General features: G+C 37.4%; 3 protein-coding genes and 1 non-coding gene across 4 annotated transcripts; 2 read left to right on the top strand and 2 right to left on the bottom strand.

The window, feature by feature from the left end:
* Positions 1 to 1,434: 1,434 nt before the first annotated feature.
* Positions 1,435 to 4,554, bottom strand: LOC110371102 (uncharacterized). The gene is made up of 4 exons (XM_021327210.3): positions 4,141 to 4,554; positions 3,512 to 3,703; positions 2,836 to 3,047; positions 1,435 to 2,636 (listed from the first exon to the last, which is right to left on the bottom strand). Exons 1-4 carry the CDS (start codon positions 4,320 to 4,322, stop codon positions 1,444 to 1,446), a joined length of 1,779 nt encoding a protein of 592 aa, XP_021182885.3. The 5' UTR covers positions 4,323 to 4,554; the 3' UTR covers positions 1,435 to 1,443.
* A 489-nt stretch (positions 4,555 to 5,043) lies between these two features.
* On the top strand, positions 5,044 to 6,110 carry LOC110371047 (uncharacterized). The gene is made up of 3 exons (XM_021327129.3): positions 5,044 to 5,451; positions 5,531 to 5,791; positions 5,879 to 6,110. The coding sequence occupies exons 1-3, from the start codon at positions 5,172 to 5,174 to the stop codon at positions 6,046 to 6,048; spliced, it is 711 nt and encodes a 236-aa protein (XP_021182804.3). The 5' UTR covers positions 5,044 to 5,171; the 3' UTR covers positions 6,049 to 6,110.
* Positions 6,111 to 6,605: 495 nt separating this feature from the next.
* On the bottom strand, positions 6,606 to 9,183 carry LOC110371046 (cyclin-Y-like protein 1). Its single transcript, XM_021327128.3, has 2 exons — positions 8,913 to 9,183; positions 6,606 to 8,811 (listed from the first exon to the last, which is right to left on the bottom strand). Exon 2 carries the CDS (start codon positions 8,688 to 8,690, stop codon positions 7,680 to 7,682), a length of 1,011 nt encoding a protein of 336 aa, XP_021182803.1. The 5' UTR covers positions 8,691 to 8,811; positions 8,913 to 9,183; the 3' UTR covers positions 6,606 to 7,679.
* A 283-nt stretch (positions 9,184 to 9,466) lies between these two features.
* LOC110371122 (uncharacterized) lies at positions 9,467 to 26,539 on the top strand. The gene is made up of 21 exons (XR_010276549.1): positions 9,467 to 9,623; positions 9,708 to 11,530; positions 11,782 to 11,989; positions 12,317 to 12,464; positions 12,687 to 12,799; positions 13,203 to 13,291; positions 14,619 to 14,679; positions 14,899 to 15,028; positions 15,630 to 15,727; positions 16,015 to 16,089; positions 16,440 to 16,492; positions 16,881 to 17,068; positions 17,577 to 17,746; positions 19,331 to 19,561; positions 20,144 to 20,376; positions 20,789 to 20,999; positions 21,966 to 22,203; positions 22,624 to 22,771; positions 24,942 to 25,102; positions 25,739 to 25,974; positions 26,219 to 26,539. It is a non-coding gene; the product is annotated as an uncharacterized LOC110371122 (transcript).
* Positions 26,540 to 27,135: the final 596 nt, after the last annotated feature.

Genomic DNA, 27,135 nt, shown 5'->3' with positions numbered 1-27,135 from the left:
AGATTTATATCTTAAATTGAATTTCAAAGTGATTGAGAGCCAAATAAAGATTTAAAGGAGGTCATTAAAGCGTGTCAACACGCAAGAACTTAAATAACAGTTACAGAAACAAAACGTAAATCAGTAAATGAATCTGTTTTGATAGACATAAATAACTTCGTCTTGGGTGTTAAAAAATGGCCAGTTGTTCGGCAGGAGGGATACTTCAATCACAACTTGAAGCATAGGATGGCTCTTTGAAGTGAGACAAAGCATTGTTTATTGGTATTGGTGTTGCGCCACTCCACGGAATATCAGCTCAGCGGAGAAGAATAGGTTAAAACCTAACGTATGTTCGTCATCGGCTTCGCTGGAAATTCGTAGAAAATAGTAGTTTCTATTTTTCAATTCTGGAGCGCGAACACTTTTCGTCGACAGTTTATTGTTATCTTGCGGGGCCAGATGGTGTTGGGTAAGATTTCATTTGTGCAATAAACTTAAGATTTACATTTTAGGAATGTATATCGAACCTTCTAGGTAGGTACTACCATGACGATCTTAGCTTAAATACTTGTTTCAAAACCAACGTCTTTCAGGTCAAATGCATCAACTATTCAAGCATAGCAAATTAAAGAATAATGAAGATGAGAGTATCAAATATCCATGAGACTACTCTCTTCCGCAATCTTCCAAGTGTATTATGTTCACAGACCAGTGTGGGTTACACGTACCGAACTATGGTAAGTACTGGCGCTCGTATTACAACCGCCATGTCTACGAATAGATCACCTTTGTTCCAGGGTGCTTAGATATTAGGTAACTTCCACCTGGTCTGGCAATTAATTTTATCATATCATAGGTAAGAATAGCAAGTAAAACCTAGTTCTAGCGTTTCTCATACCAACTGTTCTCATTTTGGTGTTGCTAGACTAGGTACCTATGTGCCACCTTAGTAGATAGATAGATGATGTTTTACCAGCAGTGTCAATATAGGACAAAGGAAAGGGGCTAAATAGTTAATTAATAAGAGAATATTTTTATTTCTCGGGTAACAATATCTTACATATAAAGCTGGCTTTGGGGAAATTGATTATATAACGCGAGAAAAGTAATGAATTGATGACTGTAGGAAAACGGAATTACGGGAAGTAATATTTAACGAATAACGATCATAAAAAATGATAATGATATCACTCCAATTTCCAGTAAAGTAGCACAAATATAAACAAAGATATAACAATGAAATAAACGCTATCAAAACAAAAGGCAATGATTATTACAATAATTTCTTAAAAATATTTGTTTATGTAAATGAAATGAACACGGATGTGACCGGCTGGCGCTTCAATACGCCTCGTAATATCCTGTCTGCGTCCAATACTACAGGGGAATCTGTAGTGCGATACACTCATATATCCTAATGTTTATAAAGCTTGTTATTTAAACAAATAAATCCAACGAGTGCTACCGTTTATCACTTTTTTTATTATTATTAACATAAACAATTGTTTCTCTGGGCTGTAACAGTATAAAATAGAAAAGGAAACATATATAACTTAAAATAAGACTTATAACTATTACTTTTACGAGGAAAAGTCTCCACCACTCGTGCATATTGTTGTCTATGGAGGCCCAGAGGCCAGTGAATACAACGGTCTCTATAGTGCACACTATAATCCAGAACACATGCCACACACGCACGTGCCGGAAACGTATCTTAAACTCCATCAGACAAAATATGTATATGAATGCGAGGAACACGTAGAATCCTCTCTTCACCGTACTCGCTTGAGGCACTATTAGAAACAATAACATTGCTTGGTAGTGAGAAAACAGAATTATAATCGCGAGGACCGGAAAAAAGTCTATGAAACACGCAATTGAGAGCAGCCGACTTATGAAAAATCCGTACCATCCCAGAAAATGTATAAAAGCTGCTGTAGCGTCCTGTGGTTCAAGACCTCGCATATAGGATCTAGGCACACGTCGCGGAATATCTGGCTCATCTTGAACTACTTCATCGCAGTACTTTCTTCTCGGCGGAGCTGATAGCCAAGTGGGTATAGACTCGGCATTTTCAACCATCTTCTCAGCCCACACCGCAAAAGACATCGGTCTCGGTGCTATCATCACAGGCGGTGGAACAATTTCAACTTTTTCTACATTATACTCAGTATTACGTCTTGGAGCTACTCTATCAATGATAGTTTTAGGTCTTTCATATTCCTCGTCACTGCTAAATTCTTGCAAACTAGTATTTTCTCTTTTAGGCGGCAAATAGTCCGAGCTAGTATCTGAGTCAGTTAAAACTTCATTATCGAAAAATCCAGAATTCATAACAACGGTACTTCTCGGAGAAAACTGTATTAAATCACTGTTAGTGTTACGATTTGACCTAATGTAAATCGAACTATCGGAAATAATAGAATCCTTTTTGGATACCGATTCGTAAATTGGTTCTTCGTTGACTGCATTTGTTTTGTCAGCTTCAGTTTCATCATTGTTGTTGGCATTATTCTCTTCTAGTAGTGGTTCAGACATTTTTCCCCAAGGGTATTTCCGTCCATTTAACTTTTCTCTTTCAAACCTTCTGTACATTGTGGCTGTGCTGGCCATTCGGAGAGACGACACGATAATGCTTACGGCTTGTACTGAAACTGATCAAAATAATCATTTATATAAAATATTACCTATACAGCTTTCTCAAATTATAAAGGCAAAATAAGATTACGCACAGGTCTTTTGGAGGTAAGTATAATTTTGTATTCATGAATAATCTTCTCCCTAGATACTGTTCCCAAATTCATATTTCAACTTAATTGTAGGTAGGTACTTAGAGTAAAGTGAAATGTTTACCTTTGTCGAAAGTCAAGTCAGAGTAGCGTCTCATCAAGTCAAGGATATTGACGACAGCATGTGGGGCGGAGTGGATGAAGGCCTGGAGAAACAGGTACAGCTCTACGGGTGATGGTGCACGAGCCAACTGAATAGCTTCCTGCGTTCTTTCTTTATCGTCACTCCGCGACGCACATACAGCTTCAACCCACCAAAATATAAGGTAGCAGTATCTATAAAAATATTTTGATATATTTGTCAGTATGGAGACATCAAAAGTTAACGACCTACAGTAAATAAATAATGTCCGGACGAATGTAATTTAATATCGGATCGTTGACTTCTGTTCCGGACTCCTGAGGGACCCGTGTGAATATGTTTTAACTGTTTGATTCCATCTATTTTGGGAAAATTTGATGCTCCTCATATCCTATTAAGTAAATTGATTTGATATAAAACTGAAATGTTACGGCATTTGTTTAATCTTATAAACAAAACAGTAGACAGTTAGAAGGGACCCATGACGACGGATCTAGGACTTATTATCATTCGGAATTCGGATGTTATTTTAAACTTGATTAACTTCAAGCCCCCCAATAATAAGAAGATTAGGTATTTCCTCCAATTGAAATAAATAGGTCAACGCGTCTTAGGTAATCCTTAATCATACTTTTTCAAAATTGATCTAAATAATTACCTTCCAATCGCAGCAATGGGAAAGAAAATAGCATTCACAAACTGCATAACGAGCCATCGTATATCATTCTTCTCTATGGTCACAGAAAATGCCGACAGGTCAGTCTGGAAGCCAGGCGGAGGCGACGCCAATGTGAATACTAACGATATCAGCGATGGTGACACGACGAGGATTGTGCAAAATACTCCTACTCTGTAAACAAGAGAAAACCAATTATTCAAATTGGAGAAACCTTGACTATCATTTGCATGTTGAATTTTTATGTAATTTGTGGTTAGGACGGTTTTCTGAAAAGGTAGGTATGGCAAGTACCTAGTACCCATAATGTGTCCAGTTAAAATGGGACGTGCTTTTGAAGTTCCTTACCATAGTGCCTACTTTAGTGGTTTAATTTCTAGAAGACATTAGCCAGGTATTGGTTTTGGAGCAGATAGGTAATCGCTAGGTAAAAATTGTTAAGAGGTGTCTCTCATTAATATCGGAACAGTTATCTCAGTACTTAAATGTGTGAAAATTCTAGGTACCTACATACTTGTCTTTGTATGCTTATGCACAGCGACGTCTAATCAAAGTAAATAGGTAAACATCAATTTAAAACGAGTCTAAAATGCTGGTTAGTAGCTACATACCCTTCACTGCCATTGGTGAAATGTTCGGTAATAAGTGTTAAATCATAGCAGATGAGGATAATGTAAAGTACGAGTCCTCCGCAGGAGGGCAGCACTCGATGCAACAGGAGTGCTTGCCAAGCCGGCAACTTCCATCCCAGAACCTCTCCTGACACTTCTTTGTCCAATTCACAAGTTACCATTTTGTACTACAGGTATTAGCAACTACAGGTATTATCTTTACTTAGCAACATTATCCAAAGGATATATTTATTTATTTCACTACACTCATGATGCCTTTTTCCCAGTAACTGCACTTTTCATAATTACGGTGTACGAAAGAAAGAAATTTAACTATTTTGCTTGAAACAATTGTACATAAAGCAATGTGTTGTGCCTATTCGTATTCCCCACGCCCATTGATAATGATAAGATAGCAAGGTTGACTCAAATAGATAACCGGTATGACACAGTTTCTAATAAACAGAAGTGAATTCTAATTTTTGTTCTTGTAATGACGAGGTGTTTATAGAACCTGGACACAGTTCTTTGCTCCAAATTGCAGAGGCTACCTAGAGAGTAACCTAGTTAATCTGTAGATATGAATGTTAGTCAACCTAATATATTTCTTTCTCGTTGACTCACAAATGGCTGAACGCATTTTGATGAGCAGTAAAAGCATATAATGTACATCAGACTTTTTATCCCGGAGCAGGAAGAAGTTCCGTCAGAAAGCAGGTGAAACCGCTGGCAATAGCTAGTTATGACTTAAAAAGGCGTTTGACAAATCAGCATAAACGAGATTTACAGAAGATTATTTAGCCAATTAATATTTTCCTGTATGAACAATAGGGCTCATTGTGAACAACTAAAAAAAAACAAGATGTATAATGTCAGTTTTTTAAAATGACATTGACAGATTGACTTGAATTTTAGTTTTTAGGTTATATTTGTTTGTAATCATTCAGAGTGGCAAAGTCTATAGATTTTATAGCTTAATCTTGTTTAATTAATTTTCCATAAATAGATTGTAATTGGCATTGAAAGACAAGATGTTGAGGAAAATTTTCTCAAGAACACTAGCTCTCCGTCCAAATTCGTTTGTGCGGTGTGGTGATAATGTTGATATCAATAGGCAAATACACTGTGGAGTTTGTTTAAGGCATCCTAGGTATACATCCAAGGCAAACAGCACCTCACCAGGTTTGGCCAGCAAGTACCAAGTGATTACAGATGCGAATCCTACGATTATAGAAAACACTGCTGAAGAGATATACATAGAAGACAAGTATCCTATACTCAGTGATGAATTTGATGGCATCAATTTAGAAAGTAAGTTATCTTCCACTTAAAAAAGCCTATAAATATAATAAATAAATAATAAAAACTAAACAATTTTTAAACATTTTAGGAGGTAAAACTGGTGTCTTTGATATAGAAGATCTTGTAGAAATTCTGCAAAGAGAAAACTCAAAAGACATATTTGTAGCTACAGTCCCTCAAGATATCCGCTATGTGGATCACATATGTGTTGTGAGTGGTCGGAACAACAGACATATCTTAGGAATAGCACAATTCGTCCGAAGGGTGTATAAGAAAAAGTCTTCTAAATCAGACCATTTACCTAGAATAGAAGGCAAAGACTCAGATGAGTGGATGGCACTAGATTTGGGTAAAAACATCAAAATTTTGAATTTCAAATACAATTATTGAGACAATGTTATAAAGATAGATTTCTAAATACTTTTTATATTTTCAGGTAACATTGCTTTACATATCTTCACAGATAAAGCAAGAAAAATGTATGACTTGGAGACTCTTTGGTCTGTTGGGCCGGAGTATGATAACCAGATAAATAAGAACAGTGAAGTTGTGGATATGTTTGAGAACTATAGTGATTACCTGAAGGATCTCAAACCTTTGGGATAAAAGATGTCAATAAATATGTATATGTAAATAGTTTTGTTAATAGATACCTAATCCAAAAATAATTGACGACTGTTTTAAGGCGAGGAAGTGGTCAACAATAATTCCATAACCGGCACGCGCATCTAAGGCGCCAAAAGGGGTCGGAGCGTCTGAGCGGGGCGAGGATAACAATACGCGCGCTAGCTTATAACTAAAAGTCGTAAGCGACAAAATGGTTTTGTAATTTTAATATTTAGAAATGATAATTTAATAAAAATTCCTACTACCATTTTAAAGAGTATGTATATACTCAACTACTAAAAAAGTTAAGAGGCTTAAATCGGTCCCGTTTGCCCATAATATGTGAATCTCTTTTTAAAAAGAGGTATGTTTGATATATTTTTCTCTGTTATAAAAGTTACCTAATCATGTTTCTACAACTAACAAAATAAGGCTTATATCATGAACTTTCAGGTAGCCAAGTTGTATTTTGATCCGTTTTGTATTTACTGAGAAAAATTGACATCCTTGGCGCCAAAAATTCCAATTCGTCCTCTTAATTAAAAACCCTTTAAAAGTCTCATATAAAATGTTTATTTCTGCTTAATTACATTAAAGATACATAAATGGATTGTATAATTCAATCACAATTCACAATCTAAATAATTATGAAATATTGAATCAAGTTTTATCATCAATTAAATAAAAACAAATATCCATAATATCTCAATTGGAATACGAAAATTTATTATCCATTATAATTGCTGTAATAATGTCTGTCTATCAAGTTCAATACTAATATAATTTGATATACAAAATAACAATTTGGCATAATTTATATAACTAGCTCAGAATTTTTAAATGCAGTAATATGACAATGTAAAATTATACAAAAGAACAGCGGTTGACTAAATACATTCATACCACATTCACAAGATCCTTAGTTCAGTCAAATGCAGTTGCACATACTAGTAAATCTAAGTATACACTAAGTAGCATAGTTTTTGAAAGCAACCTAACATTAGTGCTTTATGAGATAAAACTAACTATGTATAAGGATAAAATATATTGGAAGCCAATTAATACAGACTGTAACACATGTTTTTGTGTAGTATATTAGCAATTATAATAATAAAAAAAATGTTTGGACCACCAACAAGTCTTTCATTTTTGTGAATACATAATTATTAAATTTATGAGCATACAAAATAATAATGCACTGCCAATATAAAGCTTTGTGCACATACAAAATTAAATATATTATCATATTGTTCAATGTTATCTTTAAGACTTACAAAAGTTAATTATTAAAATGGTATAAAATACCAAACACTATTGATTTCACTACCTGCACCCTAATTGTGTATCATCAAATGTAAAGAAAAAACTTTCATTAGTCACTTTACAATATAATCATGTCAAATACAACCTATAATTATTTCACTTGAAGATACACTATTAGGTGTTTTATTCAAGGCAATAGTTGGCAGTTGATGACAAGTATTCTTTATATTGTAACTTATAATGCCAAATGATACAATTAACTTTCAATCGGGTGCAAAAATTCTAAATACATTCTTATAAAATACACAAATATTATCTGTAAATTTGTGATTCATTTTGGATCAGAATTTTGGCTCATGACTAATCAATTAAGACAATATGGCTACACTTCGCCTCACGCCAGCACCTGAATTGACATTGTCTAAGCTTGACCACTTTTTAATGCCATTCTTTACCACTTCTGCAGCTATTTTATCTTCCATAACTCTAGACATTGCTTCTAACTTTTGTGCTCTCTCTTTACTTAAAGGTTCACTGGGGAATGCCAAATCATTAGCTTCAGCAAGGGTGCGAAGATCAAAATAGTATTTAGCATACACACTAGATGGTACATTGATATTAAACTGCAACATTTCTAAGAATTGCCTCTCCAGCTCATTCATGTCTTCCACAGTTATATCTTTTAGGATCTGGCAGTAGTCTACATTCCAAACAGCTTGGTCATCCCACACTTTGCTAGCCAATAAGATGGCTCCCAATACTATCCTCTTCCAATTGGATGGTGCAATATCTAGTTCAGCACATATTAGGAGACGCTCCAAGTACACCAGTGTGATGATAGCGCATTCTGCAGTTAGCTGAGCAGCATTAAATAGGGTTCGTACAAACTTATATATTTGCTTGTGCTCAGGGTTATACTTATCATAATCATCACTCACACCTTCTTTACTAAGAGGATGAAGTTTTTCATCGAATATGTCTAACCTGCGCTCTGAAGTTCTGTTTTTAATATGGTAGTAAATAGCAAGGGCTACACACTTGACTGTATTCTTCAGGTTAGGCTGAGACACTGTGCTATCATCTAAATAAATAGTTGAACAGGAACTGCTTTTTTTGAGCTTGTTATCAGCGATTTGGTGTTGACTGCGCTTCCTAGTCATCCCATTCTCTATGGAAGCTTTGGAGCGCTCCATAAAAATAGTTCCAGCAATAGGATCTTGTGATGGATCGATGTCGCCGTCATCGGGCTCTCTCTCGCTGATGTGTTGTATATTATTAGAGCTTACTTCTCCTTCCGGCAGGTAGTCCTCAAGCTTGACGATGTCCTTTCTGATAGGCGATGGACTCCGGTAACAACAGCAACTGTTTTGGTTACCCATTTTGTATCACATATAACTGTATTAAAGATTAATTGTTATCATTCTACAAGCACTGCCTCACCTCTAGACATGCGTAAATAGTGTGCCGATACATAGGAGTGACATAAAAGGCCCATAGTATCTGAAACAAAAGGTGCTACATGAATATTCTATTAATGAATAACAACATTAGCATTGAATATAAATAGTATTCTAAGTACATTATGTTATAAAATATCATACCCTAACATCTTCGCTTCATACAATGATCACACATTTCACTAGAACATAAAAGCAAATCCGAGAGAAGATTTCATTTCATATTACTTTGACAGCAGCAGTGAGTAGAAGTATAAAAAGCACCACAGACAGAAAAATATATCGGTCAATTTGAACGTGAATTTTGGGCAAGATAGCCATATAGCCCTACACTATGAATGATATCATGATTTTGATATAGTGATAATATATTTTTACGCTATATTATCGTCTTGTGACTATATTAAAATTTACCAACCATTAATTAGGTTAATTATTTTGAATATTTGTGAGATAAGATATACAGGCTGTACTAAAAATAATCATAAACATTTTGGCATGGTCATCGAGCTTGGCATGGTGCTGATTTACAGAACAGAATTTACACGTTTTTTGATTGATTTTGTTTTATTGATTTCTAGCCAACCATGTCATGTAGGATAAGGTGCTAATTTTGTAAGAGGCAAATAAAAATAAACCTATACTTACGATTACAGATTTAAAATGTTAGATGAGAATCGGGAACTTTTTGTTCCGTAATGAGAATATCAGCCCTTGTTTATTACTATTTTGTCGATGGCAATAAAATAAAATATGGCGGGCGCGGCCATTATTAAGGGCTTCTGTTGTATTAGAGAGAGCACGCTGAAAACTGTTAAGAAGTTATTTGTTTTGCTATCAAATAATTACTGAAAGGTATTTAAAATTACTTTGAAATTGTGTACACCCTGCAGCAATAAAGAATACATCTTAATTTTATTGTTTTTGTGCGCATTTTAGGCTAAAATGCGACGTAAAAGTGAGCGTACCGCAAGCAAAAAAGGGAAGGCTTCACCAGAGAAAAAGGTTGAGAAGGTAAAACGTACTAGAACTAGACGTACTAGAAAGCAGTCATCATCTACGGAGAACGAATCTGCTGATGAAGGGAGTCCAGTTAGGGAAGTTGAAAGTGCCGGTGATGCAGAAAAGAAGCCACCAGTAACACCCGCTAAAGAAGACAGCCCTGAAGAAGCCCAGGATCAAGTGTGGCGTGTTAAAACTACTGAGGCCTCTGGTGATATTAAAAAACTGAAAATATGTCTGACGCGACCGCCATCTACGCCAGAAAGAGTCGATAGATCTCCACGTAGCAAAAGAAAGCATTCCCGCGCGACCAGCTCTAGCGATACTCCAAGTGTAGAGGGTGTGGATGATAAAAAGAAGACTAGGCATCGCTCCAAACGGTTAGCTCGAGACTCTAAAGAGGGTTCTGAAAAGAATGACAGTCATGGAGAAGAGGTTGAACATCAAGATCATGATAAGTCTAGTGACGAAGTTACTCAGAGCGAGACAGTTGAAGAAACCGAGACTCCCATGTCTACTACTAATGAAGAAACAAAAGTTACTGAAAATTTGATACAATCCAGTCAAGAAGTACCTGAAAGTAATGAAACATCTAAGGTAATTGAGACCCAGGATACTGAAAAGGCTTCTGATGCTGATACAACTGTTGCTTCACCTAAAGATGAAACAAGAGTTGCATCACCACCAGCAGAACCAATTGTTGAATCTAACACTGATAGCCAAGAAGTACAACCATCTGATATAACTGAGACCAAAAGTCCTGAACATGCTAATGTCACAGAGAAGGAAAGCCCAATCCGTCAGAGAGAAGAGTCTGTTGAGAAGTCCGAAGTTCTAGAATTGCATGCTGATGATAGTAAATGTGAATCTTCCGATAATGAGGCCAGCCAATCTAAAGAGGAACCTAAGGATGAACCAACAGTCACCCAAGAAGAGACCACTGCACCTGAAGAACAAAAGGTAAGTATAGTAAATGAAGAAAGTATCAGTAAGGACACTGAGAAAATTGATTCTGATGGCAAACAAGCTATTAATCAACCTGATGTTGTAGAGAGTTCTGACAAAGTAGCAAAAGAAACAAATGAACAAGAAATCACTACCAAAACGGAAGACCAACCGCCTGTGGAAAAACCTAAAGATGAAACTGAACAAGAACCTAATAAGACAAAGGAGCCACAAACACCAATTGAATCTGTAAAACCTACAAAAGATGAGCCTATTGCTAATGGTCAAACTGCCCCTGTTTCAGTGGGCAGGAAGAGAAGGTGGGGCTCCAGGAGCTCTAAACTTACAACCCAAAAGTCAATAACAATATCTACAGATGTGTTAAAGGATATTATTCCAGATGTGAAGCCCGTGGAGTTTGATGAAGTTATAGAAGAGAAAAAACACAAAAGAACAGAAAATCAGGAAAGAATTGAGAGACCTGTGCTTCCAAAGATTATAATTGATAATACAGAAAATGTGGAATTGAAAAAGGAATCTGAGGAAAAGGAAAAAGACCCTCATACTCCTAAGCCAAGAGATTTAGCTTCCAATAGAAAAATATCTATAATTAAAGATAATGATAGTATAATAGCAAGACCTCCAAGTCCGCCTAGAAATAAACAGTCCTGTATATTGTATATCACTAATTTAGTGAGACCATTCACATTACCACAACTGAAAAATCTATTACAAAGAACTGGAAGGATTACTGAGAACGGATTTTGGATAGATAGGATCAAGTCAAAATGTTTTGTTCAATATGAAACTGAAGAGTGAGTATTACTTTTGCATTGTTTTAATTTTAATAACTAAAAATGTAAACAAACCTTCAGTCAACTAGTCTCACCATAAACTTTTCAATAGCTATGTTATTTCTATCAGTTGAATCAATCTATTAACCATAGTAGGTATGGTTCATTTCAGAATATAGGCCTTTCCTATCAATATAACAATTTATTGTATTCTACAAAATTTTATTGTTTTGAAGTTTGTTGAGAACTAAAATATCAATCTTATGTTTCAGTCAAGCAGTAGAGACGAGGCATGCGTTACATGGTGTTACATGGCCTGTCTCAAATCCCAAGACACTCCAAGTTGACTTTTCAACACAAGAGGCTTTTGATAAGGCAAAGATAAATGAAGAGACAGACACTGCACCAGTTTCAACAATCCCTGGAACTGTGGAGGACTGGCTTCGGGAGCAAGACATGAAGAGGGAACGTGGGGACCTGGTAAGATTAATTTTGACTATAGTCTTAAGACACTGTCAACAATATTATCTACATAAAAAATAATGCCTCTTTTTGTTGTAATTTTATAAATTAAAAACTCACCTAACCATAACTTAATGTTTATGCTTTGTTTGTGTAGTATTTAGTAGATGGTTTAGTCTAGGTGAACTTCACGAAATTGGTTGAGCTGTTCTTCATTTATGTACTTTTTTTGTAATTTCAATATGCATTTTCTGGGCCGCTAGTATGATCTACATATAAATTAAAATCATGAACCTTTATGTAAAAAAAACAGTTTTTAATCTGTTTTGCTATGTTTCTGATTAGGAAAAGCCATGGGAGCGGAAGACGGCAACTCGGGAATGGGATCTTGGCAAGAATGATAAAGATAAGGACAAGGATATTAAGCTAAGGCGTGACGAACGTCCCATTGATAAGAGACGGCACAGATCGCCAGAAAAGAGTCCAGAACCAGGTAAAGTTTTAGTTTTAAGAATTAAAAAACAAGACAGTATTGTGATTATAATTGTCACCATTCTATCTTTTAAAACTTGTTCTTAAACAGATGTAAAATGTTGATATGAGTGAGATTCGATCTTTATTACCTTACTACCATAATTTGTATAATAATCCAAAAATTTGTTGATTTTCGAAAAGTCTAAATGCGAGTATAACAAAAGATATTTTATATTTACAGCAAGGAAATTCAAGAAGAAAGAAGAAGAAGCTCCCGCTAAGCTGTTGGATGACTTATTTAGAAAGACTAAAACAACTCCATGCATATACTGGCTGCCGCTCTCAGCTGAAACGGTAAATTAAAGTAAAAACATTTTCTACAAACATTTTCAAGCTTTCGGTGTGTTTTATTTCAATTATTAGCATTTGGGGGACTTTTCTTTTGTTTTTTTCTTCAGTTAAGCAAAATAGTCATTCTTCTCTTAAAAGTCCCGACTTTATTTTACTTATTGCCGTTTAATATTTAATTTTTGCTTGGAATGTTGTTCATTATCTCTCGCTCTTGCGGTCAAGCTTCGCTTGATATAAGTATAGCCTCTGAAAGGTAAAGAAAATTCTGAAACTATAGTTTTTCATGAGGAAAAATATGTTTCATCTAGTTTCCCCTTTAAAGAAAAAAGATTATTATGCAGGCCATGGCTCATAAAACGCGAGATTGCAATATAATTAATGAAGTATTTACTTTGTGTGTATTCAGATAGCAATAAAGGAGGAACAGCGGCGCCAGCACATGGCGGAGCACGAGCGCCGGCTGCAGGAGCTGCGCCGGACGCACCGCCGCCACTAGCATGGTCCGTCTCACTCCACTCCGTCACTACACCTCACACTCTCACACCTCATCCTTACTCTACTACACACACTCATCTACACTCACACACTCATTTACACTCTCACATGTCATTTACTCACCCCTTATTAATTATTGTCGCTCTAGCGACGTTTTTTTCCAGGCAGTACTGTTTTCAGTGGCAGTAATTTTTATTTTATGTTTATTTGAGGAATAATTTTGTTATATGTTAGTCATATTGCAATTTAGGTTTAAGGGCGACATTCAAATAACATTGGCAGGATTTCTGAGAGATGGACATTATGAATTGATTTTATACAAAATGTTATAGAAAGGCACGCTTGGAGGAAAGCCTATGATTTAATTCGTCGTCGGCGTAATGCAGTCACTTGATCAAAACGAGCAGGGGACGTCCGCTGTGGGAAACAGATGCACTACGACTGACATCAGTTCCACTTGACATTGCGTCGATGTGCCGGCGTTTCGGCCAGACAGTGTGCGCTTGCCGCGTTTGGTCATACAGTTGCGAAATTATCTGTATGTTGACAACGGCTCTACAATCAACGGAACCTACAAACAAACAAAGAGTACAAAATCATACTGTATTCTGATGTGAAGATTTGAAGACAAACATGATAAAAAAATCACCACTTCAAAAGAAGAAATAAAAGAACGCGAATAATGAATTTGTTATATTGAAGGATCAGCAGAGTACATGTATCGTGGACATGAAATGGACATGTTTGATTTGGGAATTTAGCCAGCATCGTCGTCTCGATAGATAGAAACGTAGCGCAAAGTATTTGCGAGTTAGTCAGGTTATCGTCGTAATGTTTCTATGTTTTGTCTGAAGTATATTCGGTTCATTTGATGTTCAATAAATACTTTCCTATCTGACATGCATTGCAGTTTTTCTTTTTAATTTTCCTACCCTAACTTAAAAGCTCACAACCTCTGGGAATACTTCAAAAACGAGTTTTGCACTCACTGAAAGATGTAAAATACCTGGGTATGTATAAGGTCTTGGGATATAAATTGTGGACCGGGTCAAATTATAATTATTGACAAGATAGCTAATAGCTATGTTAATACCTCAGAAATACTTGGTATACTTACGTAAGTAAACCTTTCGATGGTACACGTTTCGTAAGTACAGTCAATCATGCTTGAAACGGCAATCTACATAATCAAGCGGTATTATAAGAATTTCTAATCGACCTATTAAAATTAATATCTTAAAATTTTGGTTAATAATCTCCACTTATCAGCCGATATCTGTTTATCGTGGGATAAGAGCTATTATTTCGTATGATAATTCTCAGACAGTTGTGTTGGCGATTACAAGCGCCAACCACTAAATTTTGGTGTAGGACAGAAATCCAGCATGGTGAGTACCTACCTACCTACTAGTAGTAGAAAATGTAGCCAAAACTAACATAGTAATCTATGAGATGTTGCGAGACACTCGAGATAAAAAATCATTGAGATAAATTATCTTGGAAATGGTTGAACCTTCCTTGCATGAAGTGCCAGTTTCATTCACACTGATCAGAAAAAAAAATGGCGGCTGACCATTTATATTTTGAATTTGGAACGATTCAAATAGGCGCGGGCTTCATGGTGGTGCTTGCTGGCCGCGCTGGTGGCGACCGCCACTGCCCAGCAGAACTTCACCATTGGCGACTTCCTGTCTGGACAGTTTACCCAAAGGGGATTTACCGGTAGATGGATTTCGGGTAAGTCATTCTGCAAGGCATTGGCCTCTTCTCATACAGAGAAGGAAACGAAAGAGTTTTTATGCTTCATGTAGGTAATTTTTCCCCCAGGTCCCCATATACTCTGATTTGTTGCATTTAATAATGCCTAAAAAGTTAAAAAACTAATTTACAATTATAAGAAATGTTAATTATCTACTATTTCTTATCAAAAGGAAGGAGGCTTTATGCTAATTATTGATTTATATCTGAATTAGACTGATGAGTAGATAGCTACACGTTTAATTCAGGTTTTTTTTCAAAATCTGCTGCATGTATTAATAGCCTGCACCAATTAGGATCACCTCTAAGTTCCTGTTTCCAAAGAAACAGTTTGAGAGGAACTCGACACGAATATGCTTTGCGAACATGCTGCCGATCTTTACCTAATTATTCGAAATAGATACCTCTTGTTATCCTTGAACTACGGATAGGCTTTTAACTACAGGCTAAAATAACGTAGGATTTGCGAATTGAGTAAATAGGTAGATACCTAGTTGTTTTAAGAAAACAACGTTTATGTACTCAGTGCATTGTTGGTGCAATTTAAAAAGAACATTTACATCTATACCTTAACTTGCAGACTATGAGTTCACATATACCGTCGCCGGAGAACCCGGTATCTACGTGTTCAATGTCAATACTCTGACCGGCAGCGTCCTGGTACCTGGGGAGCTGATGGTACGTATTTGTCAACGTATCTATGTAAATACAAAGAAATTGTCACCTATCTATAAGCCTTTATGCTGGACTGCAGATATCCACTGAAATGCTTGTCTTAAATTTGGTCACATAAGTAGGTACCTACCTATGGCTCTTACGCTAAACGGCACATATCCGCTAAAATTCTTTTTTAAATTACTGACAAATATCGGAATCAGCGCCGCTTCTCAACAGTCATCTGTTTTTAGAATTAAACCTAAAAAAATTGATAAACGACGGGTACTGATCTGATATGATGATTTCAGGAATTCCTGAACACCAACAACCCAATCTTGTCGGCAGACAGGCAGTACATTCTGGCTTCAAGCGAAGTCGAGTCGGTAAGTTGCTTAATACTCGCGTCCTCATCATAATAAATTAGATTAGCCACTTATCTTTACAATCTGTATATAAAACTATAGTGATAATCGTATCTGTAGATATTGAAATTTGGTAATCCTATTAAATACCTAGCCTAATTATTGTTATAAAATACCTACGTAAGTAAACCCTGATCAAAATCCCTTGTTTATTTTGATGAAAGTGCTGAGGTCCAAATTGTAGCGTCAAAAGGATGGAGGTTTTCAGTTCGCTGGATGCTATGCTGTCTCCCATCTGGATCACTTTATACTGTTCCTACCTAAAACTGTGACAAAACCCCTGTTAAAAAACGAATGGCAATCCTTTTCAGGTTTACAGATACTCGACAACAGCCAAGTACTCCCGCTACGAAATCGCCACGAAGTGAGTAGCTTAAAGCTGGTCTTCTCTACTATTCACTTTTCATTAGCTTCTGCCAACGTTTTCACCCGCATCTCGTGGAAACCACCTTCCTCGATAAACGGGCTAGCTAACACTGGAAGGATTTTTCAAATCGGACTAGTAGTCCTGAGTTTAAGTTCAAGCAAACAAACAAACTCTTCAGCTTCTCTTCGGCTATCATATAGCCGCCACACCGCGTCCGACCGTGCTCTCGATGTGACGGCGGCATATTGGGCAAACAAACCGTAGTCTCACTGTAAGACATGTCATCGACACGAAGAAGAAGAAGCTTTAAAATATTAGTACAGATTTATCAATTTTGCTTTACAGCCTCTAGACAACATTCCTATCTATATTTTTGTCTTTCCAGCACTGTCACTCAGATCGCGAACCACCAGCGCCTGCAGCTGTGCATTTTCGGCGGCGGTCACTCCCTCGCCTATGTCCTGGACAACAACGTGTACTATCTCCCTGAGAACAGGCAGGAGGCTATTCAGATCACAACTGATGGCATTCCTGGGGTCTATTATAATGGACACGCTGATTGGGTGTATGAAGGTAAGCTGATGATTGCTTTTTATCCAATACTAGCTTCTGCCAGCGGTTTCACCCGCATCCCGTGGGATTCTCGTACCGGGATAAAAAGTAGCCTATAGCCTTCCTCGATAAATGGGCTATCTAACACTGAAAGAAATTTTCAAATCGGACCAGTAGTTCCTGAGATTAGCCCGTTCAAACAAACAAACAAACTCTTCAGCTTTATAATATTAGTATAGAAGTATTTTCTGAGACCATTTGGACCATTTTTTAAATATATACGTGTTAATAAAATTAAACAACTGAAGAAAAACCAAAGAAATTGTACCGGTTCTCCTAACGAAAGAAATCTACCTTAGTAGTGAAGCTTCCAATGATGTGATCGGGGAAAGTGTATTTCTCAATTTAGGGCGCACTTAGATATCTGAGTTAGCTTAAGTGCTTATTTTGTAAATAAATTATGTGTAGACGTTGAAGAAGATAGAAGAAGAAAATAGAAGTTGCTAGACAAGTTGAATTTCCATTTCAGAGGATGTGATGTACACCGGCCAAGCCACATGGTTCTCCACTGAAGGTTCGTACCTGGCCTTCGCGACTTATGACGACACCGAGGTGGAGAGCTACTCCTACTACTACTTCCTGGACAACAATGATGAAGGACGTCTGTACCCTGAGCTTGTGGACCTCAAGTATCCTAAGGTAGGGGGAAATTTTATATTTTTATTGAATTTATATAGTGTTTTTCCTTTTCTTTAGGTCACCATCCTCCCATCCTTTTTCCCAACTATGTTGGGGTCGGCTTCCAGTCTTACCGGATTCAGCTGAGTACCAGTGCTTTAGAAGAAGCGACTGCCTATCTGACCTCCTCAACCCAGTTACCCGGGCAACCCGATACCCCTTGGTTAGACTGGCGTCAGACTTACTGGCTTCTGACTACCCGTAACGACTGCCAAGGATGCTCAATGTTTCCTTTTCTTTAGATACGTAGATGATTTGATTTTGGACTGAGCACTGCATAACTCTACATCATCTTTAGGCTGTGCCCTACCAGATTGTGTCCTCCTTATAAAATGTACCATCTGTATAACATACGGAACGCATAAAGAATTGAGTTTTTTTTACGTGTAGGTATACAGGGTTATAGGTAAAACACTAACAACCTCTCAGGACCATATTACTAATATCATAAACTAAAACTTTTGTTCTATGACTTTTAATAATTCTCCGATTTTAGTTCATCAAAATTTTCACACAAAAATTAAAATATTTCAAGTGTACGCTCTAAAAGTTACGAAGTCTATGCGAAGCACAGTAAACAGTAGTACAAAAGACAGCGGAGGGGAGCAGGGAGCGGGGCTCGGGCGGGGAGCGTTTGACCTATTTACGAGCGGCCGTCAGTCGTTTTTATGCGCCCGCGTCGCATCATACGTGTCCTTGTAGGGAAATTCGGTGGTGCGAACGTAATTATCTTTACAGTATGGCGTATCGATATTCAAATGTCGAGTACACGGAAATGGTGCGAACGCTGGCTAGGTGTGATGACAATGTTTCGGAAGCCTGTCGCCAATACGCCATACGATTCCCAAACATCTCTACACCTAGCTGAGTAACAATGCTAGCCGCCACACAGCGGTTACGAGATTACGGGCAATTCCGGCATGCCATGGGATAGTGATCGTTCACCGAAGCACACAGTACGTGAAGAAGACGATATTTTGTTTTTTTATTTTTTTTATTTGACCTTTTCGTAAAAAGGCGGAAAATCGTAGCGTAGCGAGTTACCAATTCAAAAGTATGACTAGGTACGAGAGAGAATAGTGCGCGGGAGGCGTAGGGTAGACAAAGATCTTGCATTCATTCTAAAAATGCAAACCCTTCACCAAACGAATTTATTGTAATGTGTGATAATCTCGACTCGTCCGCACACTCTAAGGTCGACTAATCGCTCGACTGGTCTCGATCGGGCCTTTTGTTGGTGAAGAAATGGTAGGGGCGTGCTTATCACTATAGCAAAATAGAGTTGAAATGTGTTAGATAGACCAATGAAATCTTGTAGGTTTGTTTTTGGCAAATGTATTATGTTTTATAAAAAGTCATAGAACAAAAGTTGTAGTTTATGACGTTAGTAATACAGTCCTGCAAGGTTGTTAGTGATTTACCAATAACCCTGTATATCTCCCCAAACTTAATGGCGGCTCGTTACACATTTATAAAGTTTTCTGTACAATGACAGCGCGATTTTTTGAGCAGCTCTTAAAGTACCTAACACAATGACATTTACAGGTCGGCCGCAAGAACCCAACAGCAATTCTTCGCGTGGTGAACCTAGCTAACTTGGTAGCGACGAACACTCCGACCTTCATAACCCTGCAGCCGCCAGAGGCTGTTACAAAAGACCATATCCTCGGCGGAGTGACCTGGATCACTGATACGGAGATCGCCACACACTGGCTGAACAGGCGACAGAATTACACCGTGTTGAGGATTTGCAATATTGTTACTTTGGATTGTGAGGTAAGACCTACCTATATCCTATATTGTGCAATGAAAATGTTGCTTAACTGGTTTTCTTAGGTCTCGTTTTTTAAAGACGGAATATGGACTTCTAAGATGCCTTCAGCAGAAGCAGTTCAAAATATGATACGCACATTGCGGAGACCTCCTCCTCCGAGCCTTTTTCCCAACTATGTTGGGGTCGGCTTCCAGTCTAACCGGATGTAGCTGAGTACCAGTGCTTTACAAGGAGCGACTGCCCTATCTGACCCCCTCAACCCAGTTACCCGGGCAACCCTATACCCCTTGGTTAGACTGGTGACAGACTTACTGGCTTCTGACTACCCGTAACGACTGCCAACGATGTTCAATGACAGTCTGGACCTACTAAAAGTTTAACGTGCCATCCGAAACACAGTCATTGGTGTCTAAGATATACTTAGAAAGTACATAAAAACTTAGAAAAGTTGCATTGGTACTTGCCTGACCTGGAATCGAACCCGCGCCCTCATACTCGAGAGGTTGGTTCTTTGTCCACTAGGCCACCACGACTTTACGCGCGCGGCGGAGACCTAACAGCCTTATTTATTTTCTGTCTTTCAGGAAGAGCATCGCCAACAGCCCAATGGCTGGGTTCCCATCGCGTTACCCCGCTTCAGCAGTAAAGGTGACTTCTTCGTGTCCACCCGCTGGTCCCTACCCCAGGCCGATGGTAACATCTGGCAGCAACTGTACGTGAGCATCCGCGTCAATGGAGAGATCATCTCGAGCTCCGTCACTCCTGGCGCCTTTACCGTCAATAATTACATCGGCATGGATGAAACTACGCTGTCTTAGTGAGTATTATCATAGTTTACCTTAATAGTTACTTTGTGTATTATTTCGTCACTGATTTGTAAGGCATGTCATCTGATGGAGAGAACTGGCAGAATAAATCATAACTTGAGAACAGGGCAGGAAGAAGATTTGTTAGGCAGGTAGATTTTTTATGGTACAGTTACAAGATAGTAGTATAGAGAATTTTACCTACTCGTAACAATGAAGGAGTTATTAACGCTTAAGCATCATATAGGAAGGTGTATGATTAGTATATACCTAATTATAATTATTTTTATATACGTAGCAGATACTATTCTATAAATTTCTTACTATCAATCATCATCTCAGGACTACTGACCTATGCAAAGACACATTTCTCAATATTTTTATTCTTTCACAATATTCAATACCTATTACTGTCTCCCCTAGCTACTACACACGCACAGTGACAGGCGAGCCCTGGGAGACGCAAGTCCACGTGACCGGCGCGGGCACGGGCTGCCTCAGCTGTGACCTGGAGATGCCTGACGGAGGCCGCTGCACCTGGGCCACCGCCACGCTCAGCCACGGCGGCTCTTACATGACCATCACCTGTTCCTCGAATGAAGAACCTTCGGCTACTTTCATTTATAATCCTAGGGTGAGTGTGTTTAGAGGTGATTGAAATTGATAGTCTTTGTTATGTAGCCGTGTTGCCCTTTCTATATAATAAGGTCTGTGACGGATAAAACTTTTACTGTTTTCCAGTAGGAAGGCATCACAGCCTTTGCGAAATTATGGAATCAGGCGTTACTTTGCGGTTATCCATGATTTATGCAGTGTTAGGAAAAATATGTAGCGATAATTCCGCGAGAACAATAATTCGCGGCTCCGGCGATAAATAGGTACTTTCATGAATATGCATATGGCTTTTTGATTAATTCTGGGAAACAAAGTCAATTAAAAGTTGCCAGATCAACTATGTTATTTAGATAGCCCTTATCGTTCTTTGAAATTGATCTAACATCCTGGAATTATGTAAGAAAATCTGCTACTGTTTTATGTGATCTTATTGCGAATCACTTATGTCGAACATACGTCATATGTACAGGTTGATCAGAAATCGTCACGGTTCAGTACGCACGTAAGGTGTTATGTTAATATTATAAATATTATAATGTAACGCGTGACTGATATCCAAAACTAATGTCGCTGTAACATTTATTTCAACGGTCCTTGAGTTCTAAAACTTTAGTAATGGAAAATAGTTATATGTATAATACTACACAATGAAAAAAGTAGCTATACAAATGATTTGCCGATTTCATTATTATAGTAGGTTTATTGTTTTTTGTGCTACCAGAAAAAAAATTGAAACTTTACAATTAAGGGTTTTCATTGATCCAACAATCGCGTATCATCTTCCATAACGGTATTGTTTCCGCCTTCAAACAATATTTTTACATTCTGTACTATATGTTACACAACATCAGCATGTGTTAAGAAAACATGCTGCGCCGACCCCAAATAAAATGAGACAAGGGGAGGAGGATAATGGCGATCTTAGTATGTTACATATACCATAACCTTTAGAACAACTTACAAACTGAAATTCTCCCTTCTCCAGACAAGACAAGTCCTATACACCTGGGAAGACAACGCCATCGTTCGCCAACGCCTCGTAGGCAGAGCACGATGGCAGAGCATCATCACCACCGTGCCCCTGCAGAACGGCTTCCCCGCTCCCGTGAGGCTGCTACTGCCCCCAGGCTTGGACGTCAATGACACACTCACTAAATATCCTATGATATTCTACGTGTACTCCGGCCCTAATACTAATACTGTGTTCAATACTTTTACTGTTGGTAAGTGTATTTTTTGGAAAGTTTAATTCAGTTATTATAACTACATATTTCAAGTGCTTCTGGACCTGTTTCTAAAGACCCATCTTTAATTAGCTTTACACTTATTTTTCTGAGAATTAAATTAATGTTATTTCTGACAGCGATGCGGATGAGTTTTTTGATACCTACATAGTTTTTTTTTCCTTTTTTTATTATTTTTGTAAACATGTAGATTAGGTAGGATATGAGTGTATAAATAGGATATATAATAATATATATATCAATCAATGTTATTTTTTGCCTGTCTTGTCCTGCCTCCACACCTCCCGATTAAATGATTCCGATCTTTTGATAGCTATCATGTTATATTTTTCGAACTGCGTTACCATAGTTACCAGGTATTTCTCAGTATCCCTGTTCTAAGCCTGTATACCCTTCCAGGTTACCACTCATACCTGACGACGAGCCGCAACATCATCTACATGTTGGCCGACGGGCGCGGCTCCGGCCTCAAGGGACAAGACATCTTGTACTCGCTCAACAACGCGCTCGGAACTGTCGAGATTGAGGACCACTTCGTTATTCTCAGGTAAATATTATTTAATTACTAGCTTCCACTCGCGTCCAGTCTTACCAAGGCTTATTGGGTTGCCCGGGTAACTGGGTTGAGGAGGTCAGATAGGCAGTCGCTACTTGTAAAACACTGGTACTCAGCCGCATCCAATTAGACTGGAAGCCGACCCCAACATAGTTGGCTAAAGGCTCACTCATGGTTTCACTAGCGTGCCGAGGAGACTACTTCCTGGGTTTGGCTGAAGACCTGCTCATGTCTTATTCTGATATATAAGCTACATTGCTGCCGGGTTTTTTTTGCGTGAAAGAGGAACAATCATCTGTTCATACATACATGCAAACTTTCACGTTAATAATATTAGTAGGTATGATTTAGATTGCAATGCATTTGTAGGTAATTAGTCAGTAAAAGTAGTTAATTTTTGGTTTTGCTGCTGTGATGTGATCGAAGATTTTTTTGTTGTGATAATACTCACGATTCCTGTCGTTACGATGAATCGTAATTTATGAGGCTGGGGTGGTCTAAACTTGGGTCACCCGATACAATGCTTCACCTTGAAATATTTTTTCGAAAAGAACCTTAATAGGACAATTTATCTATCTATTTTGAATATAACCATTTTCGTTATGCACCAAATTAGCAATTTGCATAAAAAACAATGCAAATGTCAAAGACATACTTAATTCCGCAGACTGCATCACGAAATATGAATATTAATACCTACGGATCTTACAAAGGTTATGCAATACAAATGTAGGCAAATTAAAGAAATCGGTTGTTTAACGATAGTGTCCTCAACTGGCCCAAATAAATAAATTAAATAATAATATTAAACCTACATATTTTTACCTTCTTTGAAATTTACTCTGCTTTGTGACTTTATGTAATGCGTTTCGACAAAAAACCTTCGCACAGAAAAGATCGCTGTATTATTTAACAGGAAATTATTTCTTGTATAATATCGATTGTGCTGTAATAAGTATGGGATAAAATAATGACTTATATACTCTACAGTTAATTACCTTACGCTTTGCTGTTAATAACTTAAATATTTTTGTTCGTAACAGGTCTTTCCAATTTTCATTCAATGTTATCAGTATTATTGTGTAGTTATTAAATTAATTCGGTGGGCACTAATATGTGTAATTAAGAAAAACCCATTGTTTGTTGATTAGTGACGCCATTAGCTTACACGTTTTAAATTAAATCTAGCAGTTTTCCCTTTTGGGGAAAACGAAAACGTCATGTGTGTGCGTAACCAGGAAACAGTATGTAGATGTAGGTACTAACGTGATACGTAATGTGTACAGTAGCATTTGTGTTGGTTAAAATTTGCAAATATGATATTTTAACGGTATTTTGACAAAAGAATATTTGTTATTATGCATCAATATTGCTCGACGGGGCATTAGTATACTGCGGTTTAGTTATAAATAGGTAATAGGTCGATTGAGCGAATAACTCTCATATGGTTACGTTCTTAACTAATTATGAAGGAACTATAACATTCGAGATTTTTGACAGGGTCATTACTAACAGTAGCCTAAAAATTTAAGGATCCTCGATACAGATTATAACCGATAAATAAACTATCGAAGAATTGTCAGTTTGTTACCTTAAAACGTAAATCTCTATTCCTTATGCAACTTGAGGTCAATGAACTGATGAGGCAAGTTGAGTCATAAAAGTATAATTTTATTACCTCTGAACCCAAGGCCGATGGCAATCTATATGCTTTATTAGAAATTGTATTTTGACATTCGAAACCTGAACACCTCGGGCCAGTGGATTTTATGATACTACGTATTACCTGCTTAGCGCAATAGGTACCTACAGACTTTTCTGTAATCAAGTTACAGGAGGCAGAAATAAAGCTGTAGTTTACTTCTCAAAAACGTGATGATATTATATTCGTAGATACGATAACCTCTAGAATTGACGTTTGAAAAAGAGTTGCAGTCTGATGATGTTCCACATAACTGACGAATATCTGAGGGTTTTATTTTATTCTAGGCCAACAGCGGCAGAAGTCATTTGTATAATTAGCAAGCCTTCCTCCTAAGCTAACATTTGTTCAAGTGCCACCCAAAAATCTAGGTTCTATGATACCTAACGCTTAAAAGTAACTGTTTACCTTACAGAGATGGCATTAAGGTCGAATATTCATAAACACTCTTATTTGCAGACAAGTCCTAGACCGCTACCAGTTCATAGACCGCTCGAGGGTCGGTATCTGGGGCCACAGTTACGGCGGGTACGCCACGCTGCTGACTCTACTCCATGATGACGAGCATCTGTTCCAGTGTGGAGTCTCCGGAGCTCCTGTGACCTCATGGATTTATTATAGTAAGTACTTCATGAATATCATTGAGGAATATGTACGAAATAGTTTACATTGTGAATATAATTATGTATGAAATCTATGAAAGAAGTTAAAGTATCAGGTATTAATTTTTTGTTTCTAGATTTTTTAAGTTCCGGTTGCTTTATTGAAATATCTTATTTACCTCTAAAATGTGGGAAGATAATGATAAAACACCCATTAGACAATTTGTAGGATGATTATATTATTCTTCGAAAATCTGCTTAGTCTGTTTAAGTCAACCTAACGGTTCACCTTCTTTAAAACGTTTCGAGATCAAAATCGATTTAAGAAATGAATCATTGAGAGCATAGCTGTGTTTTGCAAGATTTATTTGCCTAAAAAGGTCACACATGCAATATCCGGCCCCTTAAAAAGTTTCTGGGCTCTTCTATCCAATATGGTTGAAAAATCACATAAACTCCTCTTCAGTAAATTCGTGTGCATGAACGAATAAATAGGTATGAGAGAATGCATAAGGGCAGTTACCAAGGGAGTACATAGGGGTAGTAAAAGGGAGTATATAAGAATAGTACCTATATAAGGGAACATGTAAAGTAGGTAAAGACTTCTCAGGAAATTGACGAACTTTGATTCGAGAATTATACTCTTGTCCGCAGACACGATGTACACAGAGCGGTACATGGGTCTACCCACCGAAGAAGACAACCTCAAAGGTTACCAAGACGGTGACGTGAACCTCCTTGCTGAGAAACTCCGCGGGCACGACTTCTATCTCATGCATGGCAACGCTGACGATAATGTGCATTATCAGAACGCGGCCAAGCTGATGCGAGCTCTGCAAGAGTTGGACATTCCTTTGAACAGATGGTGAGATTTTTTAATTTGGAAGTTGGTATGACTAGACTGTGGGTTCATTTCACGTTGCTAAAAATCCGTTTGAGGAGCTTCGACCTAGATGCACATAATTATGCTGTTTTCCAACAATGACAATGTTTTAATTTATGGATTTTGATTGGGCAATAAATATCAATTGAACCTAGTTTTATTAAATTGGTGAAAGGAGAAGCAGGCCAACATTTTATAAGAGGATTATTTTTCCTGAATCTGGTTTATTAATGTTAATGTTTATTCCACAGTCATACCCTGATGAAGCTCACAGTTTGGCTGGAGTGAACCCTCACAGGTATAGTGCGATGGATCGCTACTGGACCCGTTGTCTAAGGCTAGAGGATTGGTACTAAACTTAACTCAATTAATAAATTTAAATATTCCAACAGTTCGTAAAGTATCAAGAATTTTAATAATACATGGTATTTTGTACACTGTTGACCGTATCACTTTCCAATTCAACATGGATGAAAATTGTACATAATATACAAATATTATATATTTATTTTGTTCAAATAATAGATAAGTTTAATTTTATTATAACATTTTTCAATAAAATATTTTGTAGATTTGTGACTCTTATTTTGGACTTGAACCTGAATTACGTAAGTAGTTAAGGCTAGGAAGTATTTTAGGTTCTACTAGAACTCGGTATTCCTATTTATAAGCTTCCTTTTTACTGCTACCGGAAGGTAACAACGCTTAACTTTCTTGCATTATGCAGTCGCTACTAGCTTTCGAACCCAAGTTGACCTGTTAACCTTTGGTGAACTCATAACATCTTGCATCCATCTTAACTCTAAACACTCATTTATTCTGACGACGGCTGACATGAGCAGAATAGTTCTATTCTCCAATTGTTGAATTCTCTTCGTAGGTATTAAGTACTTATATCATGCAGTTACTAAAGTCGGCTGGTAGAAGGTGACCATCACCTATCTATGCGATAAGGGTTATAAATATAATAAGTAAGTATGTCGCAATGTTCCTACTGGTAGCTATTGCCGTTAATTCAAACAGCAGCTATTAGGTATACAAACATATACATATTATACATTATATATTTCCACCTCTCTCTTGGTCTCTCTTAATGGCGGGTAGTATGTTCGGCCCCATCCTGGGTCCTTAACAGATTACAAGTAGTATAGTTAGGTTATATCACACT

This window comes from Helicoverpa armigera, chromosome 6 (genome assembly GCF_030705265.1).
Source record: "Helicoverpa armigera isolate CAAS_96S chromosome 6, ASM3070526v1, whole genome shotgun sequence".
NCBI lineage: Eukaryota > Metazoa > Arthropoda > Insecta > Lepidoptera > Noctuidae > Helicoverpa > Helicoverpa armigera.
Note: the sequence above shows the minus strand (reverse complement) of the source record. Positions and strands in the feature narration are given on the sequence as shown.